The sequence below is a fragment of the Lampris incognitus genome, chromosome 9 (genome assembly GCF_029633865.1).
Source record: "Lampris incognitus isolate fLamInc1 chromosome 9, fLamInc1.hap2, whole genome shotgun sequence".
Lineage (NCBI taxonomy): Eukaryota > Metazoa > Chordata > Actinopteri > Lampriformes > Lampridae > Lampris > Lampris incognitus.
The window spans coordinates 34,186,729-34,214,413 of NC_079219.1; the positions used below are offsets into that span (position 1 = coordinate 34,186,729).

General features: G+C 42.2%; 1 protein-coding gene across 1 annotated transcript in view; it reads right to left on the reverse strand.

The window, feature by feature from the left end:
- adcy2a (adenylate cyclase 2a) overlaps positions 1–27,685 on the reverse strand; it is a 223,558-nt gene that overhangs the window by 129,646 nt on the left and 66,227 nt on the right. Inside the window, exon 3 of the mRNA XM_056286380.1 lies at positions 10,318–10,479. Coding sequence (XP_056142355.1) covers positions 10,318–10,479 — 162 coding nt within the window. The remainder of the gene's footprint in view (positions 1–10,317; positions 10,480–27,685) is intronic.

Sequence of the window (27,685 nt, forward strand, 5' to 3'; positions counted from 1 at the left end):
CTGCAGTCTGGACCTGCAGCTTCTCACCTCTGTAGCAAGCACATACTTTCCTCTCATCTGATCCCAGATTTGTTGGAACAAACTCCAGGTCTCCATTGGAGCCACTTTCTTCAAAAAAGGACTGAAAACTTTACTCTTCCAGACCTTCCTTAATGCTTAAATAGTCTTTGAGCTGTATTTGTGAACTGGTTAGCGGCATTCATCAGCATCGCCAGGTCATTTGGCCGGGGCTTAAGCCCCGAACGTTTTGAGTGAAGCCCCAAATATAATTTTAAATTTCTGCCTATGTGAAGCCTGACAAAAAAAAAGTAACATGTGAGTTGTAACATAACGGCCTGTCAGAATAAATGCAGGTCTCTAAACTAACTAAATGTGAATTACAGCTCAAAGCAGCCTATTGGAAAACCAGGATGCAAGCTTTCACATTCATGGATTGTCTGCCATCGATGTAATCAGAAGACAGTTTCAGCAGCATTTCAGAGACAAACTGCCCAGTATTATGACTGCTAGTGGAGTCTTATCCCTGCAATATATATATACAGATATAAACTTGAATATCCAGTCTATTTCCCTTGAAAACCATGACCCAGGAAATAATCAACCAAGGCTCAAATTCTTTGCTGCAGTCCCAAAATAGTACATTTAAGTTCAAGAACAAGTGTCCAAAAATGTTGGCTTATATTCTGGTTTATACATGTGGAATCGCCAGCCGCTTCTTTTCACAGGACAGTGAAGAGTTTCACCAGGAGAACGTAGCGCGTGGGAGGACCACGCTATCCCCCCCCCCCCCCCCCGAACAGGCGCCCCAACCGACCAGAGGAGAGATTAGTGCAGCGCCCAGGACACATACCCACATCTGGCTTCCCACCTGCAGATATAGCCAATTGTGTCTGTAGGGACACCCGACCAAGCCAGAGGTAACATGGGGATTCAAACTGGCGACCCCATCTTGGTGGGCAATGGAATAGACTGCTACGTTACCCGGACGGCCCATTTAAGACAAAAGTTAAGTCCTATACTGTTTTTGATATTGTAGTACTAAAGTAGATCTACAATAAATGGTATTCAGTCTCAAGAATCCAAAGAAGAATAAACCCTAACTTTAGCCTCTTCCTTCAGAAAGTGAATACAATAGAAAGCCAAATACAATCAAGTGTCATCAATAATCACCAAGTTGGCAGCAGATGGGACAATTTACAGTTATTATGGTCCAATGAATCCATCGACCTCACCACAGCACTTCCTATGAACGAGACACAAACACATAAACCATAATCCATATCCTTTCTCCTGATCTCCCGGCTTTTATTTCTACATATGTTGACAAGAGTGGCATTTTACCAAGAGGGGATGCTTAGTAAGGAACAGCCATACTTAAAGAAAGAGGTAAACTGTACACACACACACACACACACACACACACACACATCCCAAAACATGCATAGGTGTTCACGCACACCTGACTGCGAGTACACATTGATGAGCACATGCCTTTCACTGATATACAATATCTAACATAACACATTCAGATAAGAGTGTATGAGTGTATAATGACAAGCACACACAGGGATGCATACACAAAACACATAAAGGACAATTTGTATAATTGTGCACAGATTTAGATAAGAACATGTAAAAATGCATGAGTGCCCTTACCTGTACAAAGTCATATGTGACACATCCGGCTCGTATAAGATTGGCAGAATATTCAGAAGGACCGCAAACGTTAGAGCAGTATAAAGTATTCCACCTCTTTCTCTTTGCCCGCGCTCGCTCTCTCTCTCTCTCTCTCTCTCTCGCTCTCTCTCCATTATCAAAATGCAGTGCACAAAATTGAAAAGTTCGGTGCTCGCTGGCTCCATGTCAACATACTGAGAAAATGGCCTTTGATCAAATTTGGTCGACGCCAAAATGGAATTTCAACGTCTAATCTCAAGGAATAGATCAAACCAGGCTGCTTAACATGATTAGTGATAGATTACTTAGATGCCTTTGTACATTAGTAGTTAGCTTGCACCACTGGGCCGTGCATTACAGTACAGTGTGTCACAAAGCCGAAGGGAGAAGCTGATTTATGAGGGAGGGAGCTTTAAAAAACAGATTTCTTTATGGTATGATTAGTATACTTTTTTGTAATGTGTGCTCACTCTAATGACAAAGATCTATTGATTATTAAGACTAGAGGGGGTGATGCATTTGGTCGTGTGTGTGTGTGTGTGTGTGTGTGTGTGTGTGTGTGTGTGTGTGTGTGTGTGTGTGTCTCCACGGCTAAACTTGCAAACTACTGGACCTATCAGCTTAAATTTTATTGTGCACAATTATGACTCTATGATGAAGAACCTTTCGTTTTTGTGGTAATTAAAAACCTTCAAAAACGTTTGTTCTTGCTATCACCGCTCCCTCTCTTCATTCACTATCTAGCTCGCTCGACCAACACTGCTCTCTGCAGAGATATGATCAAATGTTATTCAACGAATTTTTGATAATCCAAAAATGTGAGTCATATAGAAACAACTTCCTCTAGGTTACAGCCAAAACAGAAAATGTTCTTGTTGCTACCTGATCTGAGCCAACCGTAGATGTGAGTCACGCCATGCAAGAGTGTACAGTTTACCCGGCTTTATTATATTATAGTGAATTCAAGGAGCAGCCGAGAACCATTGCAGCTGGAACGTGAACCTGGATCGTTAACCACGTTAACCCGGGTTAATATTCGTTAACCAAGGGATGTTAACCAGTTGACTAAATGGTCCGACCAGTTATCCAAGGGCTAGCGAGTGTAGTCATCCATGGTCATTACACTACCCCACTCCTTTGGGAAGCGCGTCCCCACGCTTCAGCATTTCAGCTCCCTCACACCTCTGGGCACACGCACTTCCGATAGCCTAATGGTCTCACCATCCCACTTCTGACACCAATGTAGTGAATACAGGAGGCAGCCGAGAACTGCTGAAGCCGGGATGTGAATCCGGGTCGCCCACACCATGGGCGACTACATTAATCAGTCAACTAAAGGGTCCGACCTGTTAGCCAAGGGCATGCGAGTCTAGTCATCCATGGTCATTACAATATTGTGAAAATAAAAACAGGGTTAGACCAAAATGGTCGCAGAGTCAACCTTTTCTTTTTGGAAAGTGCAAGTTCATATTAGACTTGGTCACATTTGTGCGGGACTGCGCATCCACAGACTGACAGGCAAAATGTTTTTATTAGATATTTAGCCTGAGCGCTGCATATTAACAATGATTTTTTTCCATATTTCCCATTCAAATGACTTGGGTACTGCACAAAACTGGCAGAAAAAACACTGGTTTTTCTGTCCATATTTATGTGTATCTGTCCGCTGTTAATATCACATGCTACAGGGCCTGTCAGAGAAATAATTTTTTGTGCACCGTTATAACTGTATGATCAAGGACCTCTCATGTTTGCTGAGATTCAAAACTTTTGAAAAGCCTGTTTTATATTGCAATCGAGTGCTAACTGCTCAGCTGGTTTTTCGTCCAAGTCCAAGAACTGGAGAAGAGGAGATTTCCCTTTTGGAGATCTGAACTCTACTGAGAGCACTCTTCAAGTTAAGACATGAATCACATCATGCGTCAGGGATTCATCTGGTACATGTGTACTTTGCCTACTTTCAGTTTCCTGTGAATTCATTTCTGGCACCCAGTAGGCTACTCGGTTCTTCCTACACCAGTTCTCAGAAAGCAACATGAATCATGGGCCAAAATAATGAAACACCTTTGTGCTCTTGTCCACTAAGGTTTAATGAAGGCTAGATACAAAGGGGTGGGTGGTGGTAATAGAAATAGAAAAGCATTCATATCAACCATTGATCCATCCATTATCCAAACCGCTTATCCTGCTTTCAGGGTTGGGGGGATGCTGGAGCCTATCCCAGCAGTCATTGGGTGGCAGGCGGGGAGACACGCTGGACAGGCCGCCAGGCCATCACACTGGGCCAACATACACACACACACACACACACACACACACACACACACACACACACACACACACACACACACACACACACACACACACACACACATTCATACCTAGGGGCAATTTAGTGTGGCCAATTCACTTGACCTACATGTCTTTGGAGTGGGGGAGGAAACCAGAGCACCCGGAGGAAACCCACACAGACATGGGGAGAACATGCAAATTCCACACAGAGGACAACCTGGGATGATCCCCTAAAATTGGACTACCCCAGGGCTCAAACCCAGGATCTTCTTGTTGTGAGGTGACTACACTTACCACTGCGCCACGGTGCTGCTGCATTCATATCATCTATAACCTTATTCAAGACTAAGGTCTTCAGGCTCAGGTTTATTAAATTCTAGATGGGGTAGAATATCTGGGATGCAGTTTGCTTCAGCATAATTTTCTATCACAGAGATATTCTGACTACTAATTTATTCAGACAGATTTTTTTCTCACTCCTAATCTGCTCTGACTGTATTGTCTAGAACAGCCAATCAGAATGCTCCCAAAGCAACTGAACTTGAAGAAATGTTCAGTTTAAGCAAATAACATCAATGTTCTTCACAGAGCAATAAACTGTCCAAGGCTATGCAGAGGTTCAATCTATGGTTTTCATACAGGTTATTTTAACACATAAATATACGTACACTGGGTTTGCTGTGTTTGTCTATGTCTATCTTGCACTGTTTGGCGAAGCCACAGCCCTTATTTCATTTTTAACATGTGCCTGCACATTGTTTTTAATGGCAATAAATTGAATTGAATGAAGTCCACCCTTTATTCAGATTTTAAATCTAGAGACTCATATTTGGGGAGGGGGTAGACCTGTCTTTAAAGTAGAGCAAAAGGTATCCCAAATTGGAATCTGGTTATAACTGGAGGGGAGAGATATGGGGACAGACAGATACACAGAGAAGAGAGAGAGAGAGTGAGCAAGAGAGATATCAAGTGAGTCAGTGAAGTAAAGAAAGCGATGAAAAAGAGGGTGAATACACAGAAATCTGCTTCTGATTGAATCAGCCTATCATTGAGTGGACGGCTTTACTGTGCGGCTGAGGTCCCTGGACCTATGAAGCACCATCCTCTTCTCATTACTACCCTGAACCAGAGAGGGTCTTTTTATTTGATCTTCCCCAGCTTTCATGGGTCAAATGGTATTCTATAATGAGATCTAGCACCCACCTACTGCAAGTGTGAAAGTGAGTGAGCAGAAATATTGGATAATTGGATCCAATATTTCCGAGAAAAAGGGGACAGGCAACGGTGTTGAGAAGCTATACTGCAAGTGCTGGTTCCATCGCAGACAAAATGTACATCTGCATGATTAGATCATGCGACGCTGGGAATTATATAGCGTCTGTGACAGGTGCATAATCTCTGTCAGCGTGAGATGATGGAAAACTCCCAGAGCAAGTCTGAGAGTGAGCGGACTACCCATGCATGTCTAATGGTTCTCTGAACAAAAATCTGACAAGGCACTGTCTAACTAAATTTAGACTAAAATTGTTCATCACACATGGTGGATAATTGTGTTCAGACATAAAAAGAAAAAAAAGGGGGGGGTAAGTGAACAATTTGTAGACCTCACGTTTCTCCTTAATTGAGATTGATTACATGTACAGATACAACATTTGTGTTGAAAGTGGGAAGGGGCTGGCATCATTTTTCATTCCCCTTTGTATCCCGATTAAATCATATGCCAACAGATGATAGAAATAATTTTTTCCCCCATCAACATTCTCTCAACTAGATTTCAAGAGGTCATTTTCAATACAGATCCTGCAATGTGGAAATCTTTCAGATGGTGCTGCGTGGCGTATTGCATCTCTAACAAAAGAATAAGCAAACATGTTTGTACCACCAGAAAATCGGTGCTAACATACCTTTTTTCCCCCCTGCATTACCACAAAATTAAATTGTTAATACCGGTTTGAAAATTGCTAACAGTGAGCTGATATTATTACTGACAACAAATGAAACAGTAGTTCCTTAATGCAGCCAACAGTAGTGCTGGGGATGGGTAGCGTTTACTGAGCCAGTATTTACTGCTGGGCAATACGGTGTTTGGCAGGGCTGTCACTTGCCTGGCACGCCATCCTGACCGCCAACAGGGCAACAATCTGTTTCCCTTAAGCAACAGTTTTGCAGAATCATGCATATAGCTGGTACACCAAGTTTGCAAAATATAGGAACATCTTCTAAACTTAGAATTGCAAACCTTTTTGCATTGATTTTTTAAAATGTATTTACTAAAGGTGTAATTATTGCTCTTAAACCCATTTTGTCCCCTTCAACTACTTTTCCTTGTCAAAGACTCAAGTGTACCTAATGGGTGAATCTGACAAAAGATCAGAGCTCTCGCATGGGTTCAGCAGTTCAGTCTAATGGTAAAAGCTGGTCTTATGCAGTTCCACATATACAGCAAAACTATTTACGTGCCACTCCTGTAAATATACAATGCATCTTTTTGCATAACTCAAACACTTTTACAGGGATTATTATTTAACGCACCTTGTTATAAAGGGATAATCATTTAAATAGGACACCGGGCAGGGCAAGACAAACAGGGCTGAGTCTTTCTACGGTCAAAAACATGTACATGCCTGCACTTATTATACAGACACAAATCCCTTCACTGCTACGTTTTCTTTTCTGTTGTCGATTAATTCCTTCCTTTTCAGTTCTTACTTCTAGTTTACCCTGTCGGAATCTTCAGCTAGTTGCAACCCCCCTTTTTTCCCCCCTGTTTTTCTTCCTTTGCCTGCCATAGTCTAGCCTTTATTTTTTATTTTTTTCCAATTTCCTTGTCATCCTGTTCCTCCCATTTCAAAGCCATCATCAGTCATCACTGACAAGCATAACCAATTAGTCTAATTCTGTCTACCTACTTTAACCGTCATACTGCACATAAAAGACATCACATCGACAACTTTGAAGAGACACAACATGATGTAAATAAGAAAATCACCACACTGGCTGTTTAAACTAAAGAGTACCAGTCTTTTCTCGACAGAAGACCTGAGAGTAAAATAAGCTGTCTAACAGCTACTAACAATTTGAAAAAAATTAAAGATTTTAATTGGTTGAGGAATGGATTTACCATATATTTGATGATAATTATGTTAGCTACACCTCTGCAGCACTCGTTTCATCCAAGAATGGAAAGTGGACCAGTGGTGAAGTGATTCTTCCACTCTGAAGTAATGCATAATTGGCAGCTTAAGTATAAGTGCCAAGTATCCTTTTCCTAATCATTCAGTGTTTAAAGTATGCACATACAGTAAAATGGTTTTTTTATGCTTGCTATCTCACTATAAGACATTATCTTCTCCCAAATAATATTTAAATAAAGAACCCATGGGCAATAAAATTAACAATTTGATAGCACTTCAACAGAATAGAAATAGAAAATGATTAACACTTCATGTTTCACTCCCTTGATTTTGAATTGACTGCACCTCTTCTACATCATCCAGCCCCATCACCCCCACAAGGGAGATCCTCTTGTAAAAGCACACTCCACTCTGGCACAGCTACCAACAGAGGGATGCTGACATGCAAGCTGAGCTGGCACACAGGAAGAGCTGGCAGATAATGCTCCTGCAGCATACTGCCCCAGGCTGCCCAGATACCAGCAAGCCCACACTCAACATGGAGGAACAACAGGCTAGACGCCAAGCACAACAACGGCAGCAACAGCGACAGAAGAAGTAAAGATGAAAGAACAGAAAATACAGCAAACCACAAAGATACAGCGAACATCATCATCAGAAATCAGTCTGTGCTTCCTTTCACATTGCCCATTTGGGCTGTTTGTTGGCTTAGATGTGATACAACTTTTTGAGTTGCACACTATATATTATCTGATAGACAGTGATACTCCTGAACTTGATATGACAGCTTATCAGTTCGAAGTAAATGGTAAATGCACTGCATTTATATAGCACCTTTCTAGTCTACCAACCACTCAAAGCACTATACAGTGTATGCCTCACATTCACCCATTCACACACACATTTATATACTGATGGAGGAGGCTGCCATGCAAGGCACCAACCTGCTCATCAGGAGCAGTTAAGGGTTCAGTGTCTTGCTCAAGAACACTTCATTACGCTCCCTGGAGGAGCCGGGGATCGAACTGGTGACCTTCCGATTACTAGATGACCAGCTCCACCCACTGAGCCATGCTGCCCCATATGGTATGGTGTGGCTCTCAAGAAACACGTTTTAACTTGTCCTGTGTAGGGCTGTGTCATATGTGTCATATCCTTCACAATAATACCAGTATAATTTCTCATATCATGATATTGATGACACTGCAGCAGTGTGACATGTTGACACATAATCATAGCATGTGTAAGAACAATAAATGTAAGCAAGCATGGCCAAAAGTCAAAGCAGTGCATCAGCATGCTCTGAGCAGGACTTAGTTCCTAAAAAGGGAGCTACTTCTTTTTGGAGGTGGTTAGGCGACATGAGGTCAACAAGCAGCAAACAACAATAATTTGCAAAATATGCAATAGGATGTTGACAGCAAAGTTATTGTTTCTAAACTGAAATATTAATAGATTTAGTTATTATTTATACTTTTCCCCCCCTTTTTCTCCCCAATTGTATCTGGCCAATTACCCCACTCTTCTGAGCCGTCCTGGTCGCTGCTCCACCCCCTCTGTCGATCCGGGGAGGGATGCCGAGTACCACAGGATCACGCTATTCCCCCCAGTTCCCACCCCCCCCAAACATGTGCCCCTACCGCCCAGAGGAGGCGCTAGTGCAGTGACCAGGACACATACCCACATCCGGCTTCCCACCCGCAGACACAGCCAATTGTGTCTGTAGGGACGCTGACCAAGCCAGAGGTAACACGGGGATTCGAACCAGTTATTCCCATGTTGGTAGGCAATGGAATAGACTGCTACGCTATATGAACACCCTTATTATTTATACTTTTATTGAAGATTTTACTTCAGGGAAACACAATCGTGCCTAATTTTATGTATACATTTTCATTTTGACACTCAGGGTGTTTTACTTATGTTACTATTTGCACTATTATATATTGCTGCAATCACAAAAAAAAAACATTGTTCAGTATTACATTTTTCATATTGTCAATTAATGTCCTTATCGCAGAAATACCATGAAATATATCATTTTAAGGCTGTTTCACTCATCTCTAGTCCTGTGTGTATGTATATTCGTGCTCTCAGTTATTGTACCCAACTAGCCATTACTTTTAAAGAACACGAATGCTGAAAAGAAATGAAAAGGCCACAGATAGTGGAGAAAATCATAGACAGAAAAAAAAAGTGATTTGATTGTATAGTCAAAAAATAAGACGGAGAGGAATATAAGACTGGCAGATATGCAGAAAATTTCAAAAAACTAACTTCTAACACGATTGTCATTGGACTGTATTGTGGGTCCATATCCATAGCAGGACTACTGAACAGCAGCACTAACGGCAAGACTGCTTAAAGTAGGGAGCTACACCAGGGAACTGTAGTGAAAGAGTTTTAGATACAAATAAATGGTCTTATAGGTGTGATTATCCCTATTTGTGTGCTAGCATTGCTCTTTGTGATTTAGTTGTTGGAATATAAAGTACATTTTGTCTTGGAAATCGAAGATCATTACTGAGACACGGTTGATGTGATGTGAGGCTCAAATGAATGTCCTTCCTTGGCTTTATTCATTTGTTGTAGTCATTTTTAGGAACACTGGAAATCATTGTGTTTTTGAAATAAGGTTTTAAAATAATTGGAGTTTTTCCTCCCCAAGATAATTTGTTACTGTATTTTCCCTTCGTCTCCTCTTTTTTTCTCTGATTATTATAGACAGCTTCTGCAGCATATGCCAACTACCTGTGCAGTTTCTGCTCGGAAAAGTCATAATTTGGAAAGAGGGTGACCTTTAAGGCGAGCTGAGAAAAAAATACATTAGAGTTTCTATCGTTCAACCACAATGGTAAATTAGTTTTAGTTGAAAGGTCACATTTGTTTGTTTGCTATTAATAGACAGAATGGTTGAAATTACCGGAAGCATTCATCTCGTGAGCAAGATGGGGGAGGGACATTAAGTGTTGGGAGGAGAAAAGCTACTCTTCCATCTTGATGCGGAAAAAGGTCACTAATTGAATAAGCAGCAGTTGTGTGTGTGAGAGTGTATGTATCGTATGTGCACTTGTGTGTGCGTGGTTCATAAAGAGTCCATGCATGCAAGTGTGCTCGGGTGTGTTTGTTGTCTTTGCTTCAGCATGCAAGTGACAGAAAGGCATGTGTGCGGCTGCACTACCAAAACAACAGCTACTAAGTTGGATCACCTTACCTGCCATACAACTGGTTCGATGTGATGGGCTGCAGTGGACAGGCAGACACTCAGCACAACGGTGTGAGAGGAGGAGGTCAGGACACTGGCAATGATGGCATCCCGCATAGAGAAGGGCAACATGGTGTAAACCACAAACACAATGAACAGAAAGAATGACACCTGCAGAGAGGAGATATGTAAAAAGAAGAAACAGGGAAAGAAAGTGAAAGACAGAGAGAGGGGAAGGGATGAATAGGGTAACATAGACATTTAAAGTGCAACGAGAGGGTGTGAGGATGAAAAACAAGGAGAAGAGATGAGTAAACAGGAGGTAAAGGGGAGAAAATGAAGGAGAGCAGTTAATATTGGTTTTGGAGCAGTTTTTTTCTCCCCAGTTGTACCTGGCCAATCACCCTGCTCTCTGAGCTGTCCCAGTCACTGCTCCCCCCCCTCTGCCGATCTGGGGAGGGCTGCAGACTACCACATGCCTCCTCCGATACATGTGGAATCGCCAGCCAATTCTTTTCACCTGACAGTGAGGAGTTTTGCCAGGGGGACGTAGCGTGTGAGAGGATCACGCTATTCCCCCCAGTTTCCCCGTCCTCCCGAACAGGTGCCCCGGCTGACCAGAGGAGGCGCTAGTGCAGCGACCGGACACATACCTGCATCCGGCTTCCCACCCGCAGACACGTCCAATTGTGTCTGTAGGGATGCCTGACCAAGCCGGAGGTAACACGGGGATTCGAACCAGCGATCCCCGTGTTGCTAAGCAATGGAATAGACTGCTACGCTACCCGGATGCCCCAGTGTTGGAGAATTTTAAGCCTCTGTGAGATATACGAATACAATATTTGCAGCAACATTCCTGTTGGGAAAGAATAACAGACCAGGGCAGTTGAAACACTGACAACATTGCTCACTGAAGTGTTCATTCATAAATACATTAGTTGCAGCCTAAATAGAAAAAAAAATAGGTCATGTGAGGTGAGGGGGATTGTATGAGCTTCAGTTATGATTTTTCATGTTTCAAGGTTTGCTTCACATTCAACATTTGACTCATGATGGTTCTCTTCGCCTTCACAGCTAACCAGCGTGCCCTTAATTTCAGATGCGGACAAAAGGCCCATCAGCTCTCACACTTGTGAGAAGTGTCACAAATCTGGCACTTCTGACATGCTATGTGGAGGGCTTTAGTCCTTACCACTGCCTTAATCCTTCACTACATGACACACACACACACACACACACACAATTACACACATGCAGCCTCCTCAGGCATATATAATATTCTTTCTGCGGCAGAATAAAGGCAGAAAGAGGTCAGTGTTTTCTCGAAACAGCAGCAAATCCTTGCTGGGTCGTTGGCAAGCACATTGGTTGAAATGTGTGAAGAACCGCAGTGCTGTTGGATTTTTACATGCTCAGCAGTATTTTGTTTATACTGAATGGTCCACCTAAGAGATATATAGACCAACCAACAGGTCAGCAAACAAAAATGCCTCGCTGATGAAAGAGGTCAAAGGAGGTTGAAAAAAAATGGTGCATCAGTATAATGACTGTCCGGTGTAATGTAGGTGCAGGAACACAAACAAAAAATGCACAACTGACTTCTCCTTGTAAACATGCAAAGATTGGTAGCAATGAAAAACAGTCCCATGAATCTTTTTTTCCAGTCATAACATGTGGATGGGTAGAACAGTCTCTCGTCACTGCCAGCTATTTCTGGCTTCATGTTTATTCTCTTACTCTCTGTTCTCCTCTATATTCTGTCCTAACCTCTCAATTTGCCCTACTGACAACACACTGATTCAACTTTCTGCGAAAAATGTTTTCTTTCCCTTAAATTAAGCTTCCCCACCTGACTATACTTATGCCCATGTAGCTCGGGCAAATAAACAAGGTGGGGGTGTCGCCTTAATATTTAAGTCTATTTTCCATTTAACTTCTAAGCTTGAATCTAAATTCCAATCTTTTGAGGGTCTTATTGTAAGTCTATCTCCCTCAGGCACAAACAGACTCCACTCAGTCCAGATTTTGATACTCTATCGACCTCCTTGCCCTTACTCACCATTTCTTGAAGAATCTGGAGAATTTATCTCAGGTCTTGTTACTCATTCTGACGGGATTCTAATTTGTGGCAAATTCAATATTCATCAGAATAAGGCTGGTGATCCTCTAAGTCATTCTGGTGCTTGTTGATATGTGTGGCTTTGCTCAGTTTGCTCAAGAGTCGACTCATTACAGTGGTAACACCTTTGATTTAGTTTTATCTAAAGGTTTAGCTGTTTCTGATCTGAATGTCTTGCCAACCACATCTGCTGTGTCAGATCATTTAGCCATTTAATTGAAGCACTATTGACCTATCCTGATAATATCGGCACAGATGTAATCGCTGCTCACCACATTGGTTTGTCCACTGTAGCTGCATTTAGCCAGAAGCTGACTGGAGTCTTGGCTCCTTTCACTGTAGAAACTACTACAACTACTACTACTACTATGTTCGGCTGAGACTGACTGTTGAAAATGTCACTATTGAGTTAAATGTTGCCCTCTCTAATCTCCTCAATTCAGTTGCACCTCTCACTACCACAGCTAGGCGACTAAAGAGGCCTACACCCTGGTATAACAACGAGACACATGCTCTTAAGCAGGCCTGAAGGAGACTGGAACGTAAATGGCGAAAATCAAAATTAAATCAATTTTTTTTCACCTATCATGGCATGACTGTTTATTGAAATACAAGCAGGCTTTATCTGCCATGAATGCAGCGTAACTGTCGCTTAATCAATATTAATAAATATAATCCAAGATTTCTCTTTGACACTGTAGCTAAATTTACAAAAGGATCCATTTATCGGCTGCTCACCATTCATGGCCCATGAGTTTCTAGACTTTTTCTATAATAAGGTTGATGAGATCATAAACAAAATTAGTTCTTTAACTCCAGCTACTCCTACAGACCCTGTCTTACAAAATTCATACCTATACAATAAGTCACTGATAGTCCTTGTTGTTACAGCTTTTGAGAGAATCTCTCTTGATAATTTAACTAAGCCCATGTCAGCTTCTAAACCAACTACTTGTCTATTTGACCCTTTACCAGCAAAACTTTTTAAAGACCTCTGGCCTTTCCTGGGACCTTCAATGTTGGACATTGTTAATTTTCCTCTTACTACTAGCACTATTCCCAGCAGTTTTAAGACAGTTGTGGTCAAACCTCTACTCAAGAAACTGCACCTCGATCCAGGGTCTCTTAATGAATATCAACCAGTCTCTAATCTTCCATTCTATTCTAAAGTACAAGAGAGAGTTGTGTATCAACAACTTTCGACTCATATAAAAGAAAACTATCTATATGAACCTTTTCAATTGGCTTTCAGGGCCTATCACTCCACTGAAAATGCTCTGACCAGAATGGTGAATGATCTTTTACTAACTATGGACTCTGATTTCAGCTCTGTGCTTCTACTAATGGACCTCAGTGCAGCCTTTGACACCCTTCATCAATGTTTACTATTAGACAGAATAAATTGTAATTTTGGTATTTCTGGCTTAGATTTCTCTTGGCTTAAGTCCAACGTATCTGGAAGAACACTGTGTCTGCTATAATAATATTACACTGAAATCATCTGACATTAAATATGGCATATCTCAGGGCTCAGTTCTTGGCCTTCTACTTTTCTCTCTTTATATTTCACCTCTTGGCCAAATTATACACAGTCATGCAATACATTTCCATTGCTATGTGGATTATACTCAGCTTTAAGTGCCTATAAGGGCTGATGATCCTACTCAAATTATTAATTTAGAAGCCTGCTTGGCTGCTGTAAAAAATTGGATGTCACTAAATTCCCTGCTTTTAAATTCAGATAAAACTGACATGCTAGTCATTGGTCCTGCTAGACACAGACCCCAATTTTATCAAGTAACAATAACAATCAACAACTTTGTAATCTGACAAAGTCTAACAGCCAAAAATCTTGGTATTATGTTTGGTCCCCACCTTTCCTTTAATAAGCACATTAAAGAAATCCCCAAGACTGGCTTTTTCACTTATGTAACAGAGCTAAAAATTTGGTCATTCCGGTCCACGTCTGATGTACAGACTCTAATAAATGCATTTGTTTCATCCAGAAATGATTACTGTAATGTTCTGTTTTCAAGTTTGCCATATGCTAGTACTAAATTTCTTCAGATGGTTCAAAATATTGCAGATGTAATTCTAACTACTACTACTACTACTACTTTTGGCTGCTCCCATTAGGGGTCGCTACAGCAGATCATCTGTTTCCATTTCTTCCTGTCCTCTGCATCTTTCTCTGTCATACCAGCCACCTGCATGTCCCTCACCACATCCATAAACCTCCTCTTTGGCTTTCCTCTTTTCCTCTTCACTGGCAGCTCCATATTCAGCATCCTTCTCCCAATATACCCCAGCATCTCTCCTCCACACATGTCCAAACCATCTCAATCTTGCCTCTCTTGCTTTGTCTCCAAACCATCCAACTTGAGCGGTCCCTCTAATATAATCATTCCTAATCCTGTCCTTCTTCGTCACTCCTAATGAAAATCTTAGCATCTTCAACTCTGCCACCTTCAGCTCTGCCTGCTGTCTTTTCGTCAGTGCCACTGTCTCCAAACCATATAACATAGCTGGTCTCACAACCATTTTATAAACCTTCCCTTTAACCCTTGCTGGTACCCTTCTGTCACAAATCACTCCTGACACTTCTCCACTCACTTCTCCCTGCTTGCACTCTCTTCTTCACCTCTCTTTGCACTCCCCGTTACTTTGGACAGTTGACCCCAAGTATTTGAACTCATATGCCTTTGTCACCTCCACTCCTTGCATCCTCACCATTCCACTCTCCTACCTCTCATTCACACATAAGTATTTCGTCTTGCTCCTACTGACTTTCATTCCTCTTCTCTCCAGTGCATACATGCACCTCTCCAGGCTCTTCTCAACCCGCACCCTACTCTATGCTGATCATAAATGAATGGAAACTCCCATTAATAAAAATTATGTTATACAATCGCCTTCTCACCTACCCAGTCTTCTCTTATACATTTTAACAAATTGCCTCCTGCAAAACACCACATGATAATCAAAACATTTTTCATTCTTCAGTGATTACAGAACTCACATCAAGCAATGTGATATGGGAGTCTCCAATTGTAAAAAAATGACATCAGTCACTTCCCATAAAATAGCACTAAGGTAATACATTTTCTGATATATGACACAAATGGGTGGGCTGGGATCAAGTAATGCAAGGATGGACAAGGTGTGATAGCTTATTTAATCCCTGTACCCACTTTGACCTAAGGAGAAACTTTCACTGCATTTCTTGTATAAGCCTTTGGTGTTTTGGAACAAAGTGTGCCCCTTTAGCAGAACCTAACAATGAGGGTTAATTAAGGCATTTTGCAATGAAACAAAGACATAATGAAAAAGGTCGTATTTGACACATCCTTACAAATTACTTCAGAAAAGAACTGGAAATTGAACCCATATGTGAGTTACAGTTCCAGTAAACTAATTATTTTAGAGACCTTGAGAAAGGAATAAAATTGTGATGCCCAGCTGAAAGGCAATGGTGGTGATGCTGCTGCAAGGTGATCAAGATTTTACAAAACAGAAAAGTTTGTTATATTGAACAGCTAATTAAGCCTTGAGACTCTGCAGCAACAATGGCTGTGGCACCATTATGTTGTGGTATCCTAGGCTTTGTTAAATGCATGCTAGAAAAAGTATTCAAACTAGTGTTTTGCTAAAGCCCTAAAAAAGAGTCACCTATTTCCCAACTCACATTGTCCTTCCTACCAAGAAGAAAATCCGAGAATATTAAAGAAGTCAAAGGATGATGCAACTTTGAAAATGATCTATGTGTAATTTCTACCTGAGCACCAACCTCTATCATTCAACAATTTGAATAACAACAAATCAAAATAAGGACAATTAAATTCAAACAGAAAAGATGGTGGCTACTAGGGCCCAACCAAGCACAGCTAAATTTGGCCAATATGTGTCAAATTCTCAACAAATAAGCACCAGTAGACTAAAGAAAATAATAATAGTAGTACTGGTAGTAGTAGAAAAAAGAAAATATTGCAAATGTATAGTCCCACATATTTGCACTGTTATATTTTACATATATATATATATATATATATATATAAACTTTCTGGCAAGACATCATTTCTCCTGCAGAAAAAGAGTCTTCAAGCTCAGAAAGTGTGAGATCAACATGTGAAATCTATTACCACTTACTACGGTGTCAGTGAACTCAATTTTAATGTGATTCTAAGTTACCGTGAGGAGAATGTGGAGACTCTGTTGGACATGATAAACATTTTTGCCATAGCTCACTAATAAGATGTGCAGATAATTTTTGAGAAAAAAACAAAAACAAAACAATAATATAAAAACAAAATATTGATTTCAAGTGATTATGTTAACTGCTTCCTACTCATCTTACTGATACATCAATCTCAATGATCAGTGTATTGACATTATTTTCGTGTCCATGCTATCAATATGCTTCCTTTCAATAATATCTGTATGCTTCCGGTGTGGGAAGATGGCGGCGTGAACTCACGTTTGCGGCGGCCTCACCCAGCGCTGACTATGCAGTGTCTTTGTCCATGTCTGTGTCTAAGTTTGTGTCTTCGTGTGAATTTTTTATTTTGTTCATCGATTATTTTTAAGCTGTACGGCCCTGCCCAGAGCTGTACCCAAGAGGAAACACCAAGGTGGTCTGGCGGCGGCCTCGCGTAACGTCGACTGTGCAGTGTTTTTATCTGTGTCGTCGTGTGGAGTGCGGGGGAGGTGTGTTGAAGGTGTCTGGCTGGGAGAGCTAGCGTTGGATCGAGGGGGCCTGATCTGCTTCGCCCGATGGGTCCAGGGTCCACAACCCCTGCCTGGAGCTGTGCCGGGGGAGGAAACACAGAGGGCAGTCTGGCAGGACGTGGAAGCGGGGCAGGCTAAGTTAACTGGTAGCCCATGCAGACCAGCAGTTGCAACAGTCTTCCTGATTGGCGTTCGCTCTCTGGACAGAGGAATTTTCTGGACTGCGTTGCACTGAGTGGACTGTGTTGGTAACTGTTTGTTTTTTTTTTTGCTTTGTTCTCTCTGTTTTTGTATGTTTTTGGTGTTGTCGTTTTTGGGAAATTCTGGATGTGTTTTTTGTGCTGCACTGCTGTGGGCTGAGCTTTGTGCATGCAGTATGTGTAAGAAATGTCAATAAATTGTTCCTGATTCCTGATCAATAAATGTTTATGGCTCATGGAATGCTCTTCTCTCCTCCTCCTAACGTGTTCCTCTTGTTCAGTTGATGCCTTGATGGTCAGAGAAGTACAGATTAAGGCATCTATGGCATTTGGAAACATAAAACTTGGTGACCAACTAACTCGGATATCTCCAATGCCTTCCTCAGTTGTGTCTGTGAGACACATTCAACAACAATCAATCCACTTCTTTTAATATAAACTCAGTTGACATTGCCAAGTTTGTCCTTAACCCAACCTGTGACTGTGTTTGTCCGACAGAACCCCAAATCTGACTTGCTAAATTGTATTCCAATCAACTGGATTTCTCTTTCTTTTTCACTTCACTGTCATCACTATCACTTTAAATTTCTTCTTTTTCCTTCAAAATTTCTTCCTGCTGCTTCTTTCTAGTCAAGTCAAGTTTATTTAAAAAACACATTTAAAACAACCACAGTTGAACCAAAGTGCTGCACAAGTTTAAAATACAATATAAAATAAATGACACATATGAATATAAAAATATATGTAAAGAAAATATAATAAATTCAAGAATATAAAATATAAACAATAAAACATAAGAGTAAAAGTATATTTGCACAATAAAATCATGGTGTCAAGCTCAACTTGAATTGAATGCCAGCGAGAAGAGGTAGGTCTTTAACAAAGATTTAAAAGTCTCTAGGGTGTGAGCAGATCTTATGTGTACTGGTAGATTGTTCCAGAGATCAGGGGCAGCTACTGCAAAGGCTCGGTTGCCCCTATTCTTAAGCCTGGATCTCGGAACATGTAAGAGCATCTGGTTTGTCGACCCGAGTGCTCTGACTGGTGTATGATGATGTATTAGCTCAGATAAATGAGATGGTGCCAGCCCATTTAAAGACTTAAAAACAAGTAATACATTCTTAAACTGGATCCTAAAACAGACAGGACACCAATGAAGTGAGGCCAGTACGGATGTTATGTGATCATGTCATTTCTTTCCAGTCAAAGGACGAACAGCTGCATCTTGTACAAGCTACGGGCGATGAAGCGACAACTGAGCTACACCAACATACGAGTTACAATAATCCAAACGAGAAGTAAATAATGCATGAATTACTCATTCAAGATCATTTGGAGGGAGATAGGCCTTTACTTTTCCAAGAAGACGTAATTGAAAAAAAAAAGTTTTTGTCGACTGAGCTTATTTGTTTATCAAAGTTAAAAGACCTGTCAAACACCACACCAAGGTTCCTAACAGAAGCACGACTGTTGGAAGCTAAAAGGCCAAGAGCATAACCATCCAGAAGATCAGGTTGTCCATATACAATTATTTCAGTCTTATTTTAATTTAGTTTCAGGAAGTTTAACTCCATCCATGCTTTGACATCCTTTAAACAACTCGGCAAAGCCTGTTTTTGATTCAAACACATCCAACTCCATCTTCTGATCATAGCTCTCTACCAACTGCATCCTAAATGAAAATGGTGGTGAATGGCATTGATAGGCACTAAAATAAATGCTCATGAGGATTTATATTTTATTTGCATTTAATTCCTATGCAGTGATATTTATTTCAAAATTAAATACATTTAATTGACGAGTAATGATTTTATCTGCCTGTCATAAGATTGGCAAATTGACAGGCAGATTGGTGCAGAATCAGCAGTAATGTGGACGTTGTACTGGACCATTGTGATGAAGAAGGAGCTGAACTGGAAAGCAAAGCTCTCAATTTACCAGTCAACCTTCATTCCAACCCTCACCGATGGTCGTGAGCTTTGGGTAGTGGCCCAAAGGATGAGATCACAGATACAAGCGGCTGAAATTAGTTTTCTCTGTAGGGTGTCTGGGCTCAGCCTTAGAGATAGGGTGAGGAGCTCGGACAGCCGGAGGAAGCTTGAAGTAGAGCCACTGCTCCTTCATGTCAAAAGGAGCCAGTTGAGATGGTTCGGGCATCTGATTAGGATGCCTCCTGGGCGCCTTCCTTTGGAGGCTTACCGGGCATGGCCAACTGGGGGGAGACCCCGGGGTAGAACCAGAACTCGCTGGAGGGACTACATGTCCAATCTGGCCTGGGAACGCCTTGGGATCCCCCAGGAGGAGCTGGAGGGCATTGCTGGGGAGAGGGACATCTGGAGTGCCCTACTTAGCTTGCTGCCACCGCGACCCGACCCCGGAAAAGCAGCCGATGATGAACGAATGAATGAATGTAATGGTTTTATATTAAAAGTTAGATTGTGTTTAGGTCAAATGAAATAATATTTTATTTAAAAAGTAAGTATATTTAATTGACAACTATTAGTTTTGAATTGATTTTTATAACATCCACCCCTCATGCTGTTTGGCTAAATAACCCCTTAATCAGTGAAGATTGAATCTGTTAAGCTATCATTACATTATCTTTTGATATGGAAACAGGTCAAATACCTCAATATAAATGATTAGCCCCTTAATTAGAAAAGGACTCTTGGGGTGTCTGGGTAGGATGGTGATCTATTCTGTCGCCTACCAACATGGGGATTGCCGGATCGAGTCCCCGTGTTACCTCCGGCTTGGTCGGGCGTCCCTACAGACACAATTGGCCGTGTCTGCAGATGGGAAGCTGGATGTGGATATGTGTCCTGGTCGCTGCACTAGTGCTGCCTCTGCTCGGTTGGGTCGGGATGCCTGTTCAAGGAGGAGGGGGAACTGGGGGGATTAGCATGACCCCCCATGCGCTACGTCCCCCTGGCAAAACTCCTCACTGTCAGGTGAAAAGCAGCGGCTGGCGACTGGACATGTATCGGAGGAGGCATGTGGTAGTCTGCAGCCCTACCCGGATTGTCAGAGGGGGTGGAGCAGTGACCGGGATGGCTCAGAAGAGTGGGGTAATTGGCCGGATACAATCGGGGAGGGGAAAAAAGGAGGGGGGTTAAGGACTCTTCATAAGGATGGAATAAGGTAGAATAAGGGAGAGATTAGCCTCATTCCACAAGGCTCAGCTGTAACTCATTGGCCGGCTGGGCTACTTCTGGATTTCTTTAACTCCAAGCCAAGCAGAATTTTGGGACCTCTGGTTCAAATACATCTCAAATTCGTTCACAGCCAGAAAATCAGCAACCACCTCATTCCAAGCTTTCAGAATATTGAGATGATGAATCTGTGGTGAATCACCTCTGTTAGACTGTGAAAACTCACAGCCAACATTGCCAGCTCAATGTATGACCACAAATAGTCCTTGCCACTGGATGAGTAATTTGGAGCCTGAAGTGAGGGATTATGTAAACCATCTTCTTAGCTGGGTGACACTGTTAAACAAGCACTGCTGACATCCCTGCTCCTGTAGCGAAGTCTCTCAAACAATCTGACCTAGTGGGTGGTGCTTGGGGAGCACACAGGGCCAAGCTGTACTGGATTTAATTCTTACTATGGCTTGAACCAACCTCCCAGTGTTCTTCAACTTGGTCCAGGACATCTGCCAGGTTTCCTACCATACACAAGCTGAACGATGAAAAGCCTAATGTTGGCCTGGAGTACCAACCATACTGCAATGAATTTACCCCAGTTCTGGCTATCCTCATTAAACAATACTCGTTATTGCCTTACTGAAAGCTATACCCAGTGATTGGTATATAGTGAAACTCCACCTCTGTTAATTTTCAAATGATGCATGTCATGTCTTGAAGTGACATGCCCTTTCTTTTGGTGTTCATTGTACAGCTACCGTAAGCATCCTTTGGGAAGGAATGCAAATGTTCAGTACTTTGCAGCCAAAAATACTACACATTTCTGAGACATTGGTTTTCAGTCATACAGTCTGGTCCTCAAGTGATTTGTCCAGGTACAGCCAGAGAAGTCAACTGGACATCAAAATGTCCAGTATTTTTTTTTCTATCACTATTTCTTTTTCTTTTTTTTGTTCTTCTTTTTTTGGGGGGGCCTTCTCCCCAGTTGCATCCGGCCAATTACCCCTATCTTCGGAGCCGTCCCGGTCGCTGCACCACCCCCTCTGCCGATCTGGGGAGGGCTGCAGACTACCACATGCTTCCTCTGGTACATGTGGAGTCGCTAACCGCTTCTTTTCACCCGACAGTGAGGAGTTTTGCCAGGGGGACGTAGCGCATGAAAGGATCATGCTATTCCCCCAGTTTCCCCCCCAACCAGGCACCCCGACCAACCAGAGGTGGCGCTAGTGCAGCGACCAGGACACATACCAACATCCGGCTTTCCACCCGCAGACAAGGCCAATTGTGTCTGTAGGGATGGCCGACCATGCCAGAGGTAACACAGGGATTCGAACCAGCAATCCCATGTTGGTAGACAACGGAATAGACCGCTATGCCACCCGGAGGCCCACTATTTCATTTTTTATCCAAAAACCAACAACGCATGTGTTGCCCATTCAAAACAAAGAATCAGCTCCCTTACGCCTCTGGGCGCACGCGCTTCCGATGGCCTCGCGGTCTCACCATCCCATTTCTGACACCAATGTAGCGAATTCGGGGGGCAGCTGGGGACCGCCGCAGCCAGGATGCGAACCGACCTGGGTTTGGTTTGGTTTGGTTGTCTTAAAATGAATGGACCGAGAGAGACCTTTTCCAAATTCACACCGAAGCTTTTATTATCCCACGTGCCACACTCCATGTTCCGACCTCCTCACCTGTAACCTCAGCAGGTTACTAGCCTGCAACAAACATCTAGGATTCTGGGTAACGCAGTTCCTAACAAAGGCATATAAGACATCTTCCCTTCTTAAAAAAAAAACCCCACAAAAATAAAACAACAAAAAATGTATTTCCTTAAGGATGAACAGCATGAACAATCTTAAAATACAATAAACATGTTTTGTTTTTTTACATCTCAGACACTTTCAATTAATCTGTCTGGTTTCTTAATAATCCTTCTCGGTCTGCTGCATGAATCAGCAGATGTTTTAACCTCAAGATGTTAACCAGGGGCTTTAACTATTTGACTTTGAGGGGCTGATGAATGAAGAAAATGAGAGAGAGGGTTGGATGATGTGGGGATAGTGAATCAGGAAGTGTGCTGGATTAGCAAGGAGGAAGTGAGGGCAGCTATGAAGAGGATAGAATGGAGAGGCAGTTGCCCCAGATGACATACCTGTGGAGGCATGGAGATATTTGGGAGAAGTGGCAGTGGAGTTTTTAACTAGATTATTTAACACAATCTTGGAAAGTGAGAGGATGTCCGAGGAGTGGAGAAGAATTATACTGGTACCGATTTTCAAGAATAAGGGCGATGTGCAGAACTGTAGAAACTACAGAGGTATAAAGTTGATCAGCCACAGCATGAAGATATGGGAAAGAGTAATAAAAGCTAGGTTAAGAGGAGAAGTGATGATCAGCGAGCAGCAGTATGGTTTCATGCCATGAAAGAGCACCACAGATGCTATGTTTGCTTTGAGAATATTGATTGAGAAGTATATAGAGAAGGCCAGGAGGTACATTGTGTCTTTGTGGATTTAGAGAAAGCATATGACAGGGTGCAAAGAGAGGAGGTGTGGTATTGTATGAGGAAGCCAGGAATTGCAGAGAAGTATGTAGGAGTGGTGTAAGATATGTATGAGGGAAGTGTGACAGTGATGAGGTGTGTGGTTGGAAAGACAGATGGGTTCAAGGTGGAGGTGGGAGACATCAAATATCGGCTCTGAGCCCTTTCTTGTTTGCAATGGTGATGGACAGGTTGACGGACGAGATCAGGCAGGAGTCTCCATGGACGATGATGTTCGCGGATGACATTGTGATCTGTAGCGAGAGTAGGGTACAGGCTGAGGAGAGCCTGGAGAGGTGGAGGTATGCACTGGAGAGAAGAGGAATGAAAGTCAGCAGGAGCAAGACGGAATACATGTGTGAATGAGAGGGAGGACAGTGGGATGGTGAGGATGCAAGGAGTAGAAGTGATGAAGGTGTATGAGTTTAAATACTTGGGGTCAATTTTCAAAGTAACGGGGAGTGCGGAAGAGAGGTGAGGAAGAGAGTGCAGGCAGGGTGGAGTGGGTGGAGAGAGTGTCAGGAGTGATTTGCGACAGAACGGTACCAGCAAGAGTTAAAGGGAAGGTTTACAAGTTGGTTATGAGACTAGCTATGTTATACGGTTGGAGACAGTGATACTGACAAAAAGACAGGAGGTGGAGCAGGAGGTGGCAGAGTTGAAGATGCTAAGATTTCGTTGGGTGAGACGAAGAAGGACAGGAATAGAAATGAGTACATTAGAGGGACAGCTCAGGTTGGATTGTTTGGAGACAAAGCAAGAGAGGAAAAATTGAGATGGTTTGGACATGTGTGGAGGAGAGATGCTGGGTATATTGGGGGAAGGATGCTGAATATGGAGCTGCCAGGGAAGAGGAAAAGAGGAAGGCCAAAGAGGAGGTTTATGGATGTGGTGAGAGAGGACATGCAGGTAGCTGGTGTGACAGAAGAAGATGCAGAGAACAGGAAGAAATGGAAACAGATGATCCACTGTGGTGACCCCTAATGGGAGCAGCCGAAGTAGTAGTAGCAGTAGTAGTAGTAATAGTTAAAAGGAAGAAAAATTGAGGCATGATGCTGATCAGTAAGAAAGGGAGCCTTGAACTTCTCAAGGTATAAAAAGATCACTTTGAACCTTTTGGAACCTCTGCTTTATTCTTAAGTGGAATCCTGCAACAGTTATGTGTCATTTAAAGAGGGCTTTTTGTATGAAATCAATACAATGTTGGGAAGCAAGATGCCAATAACTCAAGCAGAAGATAATAAATATGTGCTCAAAAGTTAGTCAGGGGATTGCCATTCACACAGTGGAAAACATAGGTCTGACAGATACACTGCAAGTGGTCAATCCTGATGTGAGAAAATGCTTATCTCCCACTCTCATCCCATGCCAAAAAAATTAAAAAAAATAAAATCACACTATAGGATTGATTTATTTTTTATTTCAAAGTTCCCGATTGAGTATGTCATTGCATTTAGAGACAATTTTGCTCCATGATGTGAGAAAACATGCAACAATCAGTTTGTATAGCTACTTGCAAGTCAATGTAAAGAGAAGGGGAATATTAATAATTAAAGTGTGTTACTAAAGGATGAGGTATCATTGCAGTGACGAAGAAGGACAGGATTAGGAACGAGTATATTAGAGGGACTGCTCAGGTTGGACGGTTTGGAGACAAAGCAAGAGGTGGTTTGGACATGTGTGGAGGAGAGATGCTGGGTATATTGGGAGAAGGATGCTGAATATGGAGCTGCCAGTGAAGAGGAAAACAGGAAGGCCAAAGGATGGATGTGGTGAGAAAGGACATGCAGCTGGCTGGTGTGACAGAGGAAGATGCAGAGGACAGGAAGAAGTGGAAACGGATGATCCGCTGCAACAGCCCCTAACAGGAGCAGCCGAAAGTGGTAGTAGTGTTAGTAGACTAAAGGATGAGGTATTTAATAGACTGTCAATCCAGATATGTTTACAATTTGGTATTTGATATGAAAGAAGATGGGAGGGAGTATGGGAGGCATTCAAAAACATAAAACTTAAATGAAAAAAAAAAATCAGATTAATAACTCTCCATGACCACGACCCAGCTCTTTAACGAACCTCTCCATACCTGATGTTATTAATTAAAAAAACAAAAAAACAAAACAAAAAATTGCTTCTATGCACCCTATGCATTGCATTTGTGCACTGCCTGTTAACACCTATATCCTATCGGACTTAAACCTCATTTTTTGGCACTTACTTGTGTTGTCGCCTCCTGACTAGATCCTTGTTTGTGTTGTATTAACTCTCAGATGTACGTCGTTTTGGATAAAAGCGTCTGCTAAATGACACTTTAACATTGGAAATGTCAGATTAAAAGGGAGATATTTTTACAGGATGTAAGGGAATGTATGTGCATCCTATCATGGATGGAGATCGTGGAGATTGTCTTGAGATGGTTCAAAAATTATCAATATGTGGGCATCCAGGTGGCACGGCGGTCTATTCCGTTGCCTACCAACACGGGGATCTCCAGTTCGAATCCATGTGTTATCTCCAGCCTGGTCGGGCGTCCCTACAGACACAATTGGCTGGGTCTGCGGGTGGGAAGCTGGATGTGGGTTTGTGTCCTGGTCGCTGCACTAGCGCCTCCTCTGATTGGTTGGGGCGCCTGTTCGGGGGGAGGGGGAACTAGGGGGAATAGTGTGATCCTCCCACGCACTACGTCCCCCTGACGAAACTCCTCTCTGTTAGGTGAAAAGAAGTGGCTGGCGACTCCACATGTATCGGAGGAGGTATGTGGCAGTCTACAGCCCTCCCTGGATCGGTAGAGGAGGTAGAGCAGCGACCGGGATGGCTCGCAAGAGTGGGGTAATTGGCCAAGTACAATTCAGAGAAAAAAAAAAGGGGGGGGGATCAAAATAAAATTACCAATATCATCGCAATTATGTCTGTTTGGGGATGAAATGACAACAGGTCTGACAAAATACTATTCTCACTGTTTACAGTTAGAACAATACAACAGCAGTTGTCATTGTCAGACAGTGAAAAAAAAAGTCAGCTCTGTGTAGAAGAATGAATTCATATAATAGATGAAACAACTTCGTATTATACCAAAGCTTTGTTTTGTTTCACAATTCCCATACCCTATATTATTTTTAATATGGAGTGAAATGTGGATCTTGCAATTTGTCATGTCAAGTTGTTTTGCTTTGTAGCTGTACTATATTTGATTCAAAAAAAGTTACGGAAATGACTATGTCCCCTAAAGTCACCTAAAGTGCACATCATGCGGGACGCTGTACATCCCCAAGCATGGCTCCAAGGGCTGGTATGGAAAGGGGTTGGATCACTGTACAATGCCTGACTGGGTGTCTGAATTGGATCCCAATCATACTATTAGCTCACATCCCGAGCCACAGAGAGCCACTAATGCGGTTAAATATCATAATCTGCTTAAAGTCCAGCACACCTCAGCACACTTTTATGTTGGTCTTTTGAAATGCTATCCTGCTAAATGAATCATGAAACTGTATATAAATGACAAGGCTCGAAGCATTAACAAAACATTGACAAGCCCCCTTCATCATGGCCATGGCAACCAAATATGGAATCTCTCTCAGCCCATTAACTGGACAAGGCTTTATGGGAGTTCATCACAGCGGAGTCATCTCCATCCCTGCCCCATGCATGATTATCTTGATTATGACCTGCAGTGAAGACCATAAAGCAAATTATAGAGAAGAAGTATAAGATTACCCCAGGCTTTTAGTCAGAAGTCAGTGGCAGAAATTGGTTTGCAGAATGGATTCATACCACAGTCTTTCTGTGCTGATGGATAAGTGGATTTATCGCACATCTGAGTTACATGGGGTAAAGAGACAGACTCCTGGTTTCCAGTGAAAAGCAAGCATCACATTTACATCTTCTCATTCAGCAGATGCTTTTATCCAAATCTTTTACAAGAGAGTCAGCAATTAGAAGATATGTTTGTGTCAACCTACATGCATCACAGAGCATTAAATAGTTATCATATTAGAGCCAAGAGTTTATGTCATGTCAAGTGCATTACTGGCACTTGACATGAAAAGACAACCAATAATAACAAAATTGATAGGGATTCAAATTACAGATAGCTGGACAACACAACACATCAGCAACACAGTCATGCTTTGGGCCATGTATGGGTTATGGGAGGCCTGTAAAAGCAAAGTGCTATGTCTTTCATGAAAGAAGCTAGAGTGAGGGCAAGTGGAAATGTAGGTGTTAGTACAAGTTTGCAGGTAGATAGTGCATTGCCATGGTCTAGGCAAGAAATCTCTTAGGGACTGGACCATGTTGCCTCGCACAGCCAGCCCATGTCATTTGCTTTGCTTATTGGTGTCTGGCAAGGCTTTGTTGGCAGTTGTTTGAGAAGGGATATTGTCACTGGGTATAAACTACAGTTACTTTGACAGTTATGGGATCAGCCTTTAACCAGTCAGAGGCCGCAAATTACACAATGTAATTCGGAAGTGCAACTTGTCCACATGCTGCATGAAATAAGTAAACACCATCGCTGTTTGCAATGTCAATAGATGCCTCAAAGTGAATTTGCATTTGAAGAGTACTCTAAGGAACACACAATTTATATTTGAGTCAAAGAAAGTGACTTGAAAGTGAAAGAGGAAACTTTAAGGAAAGGTTT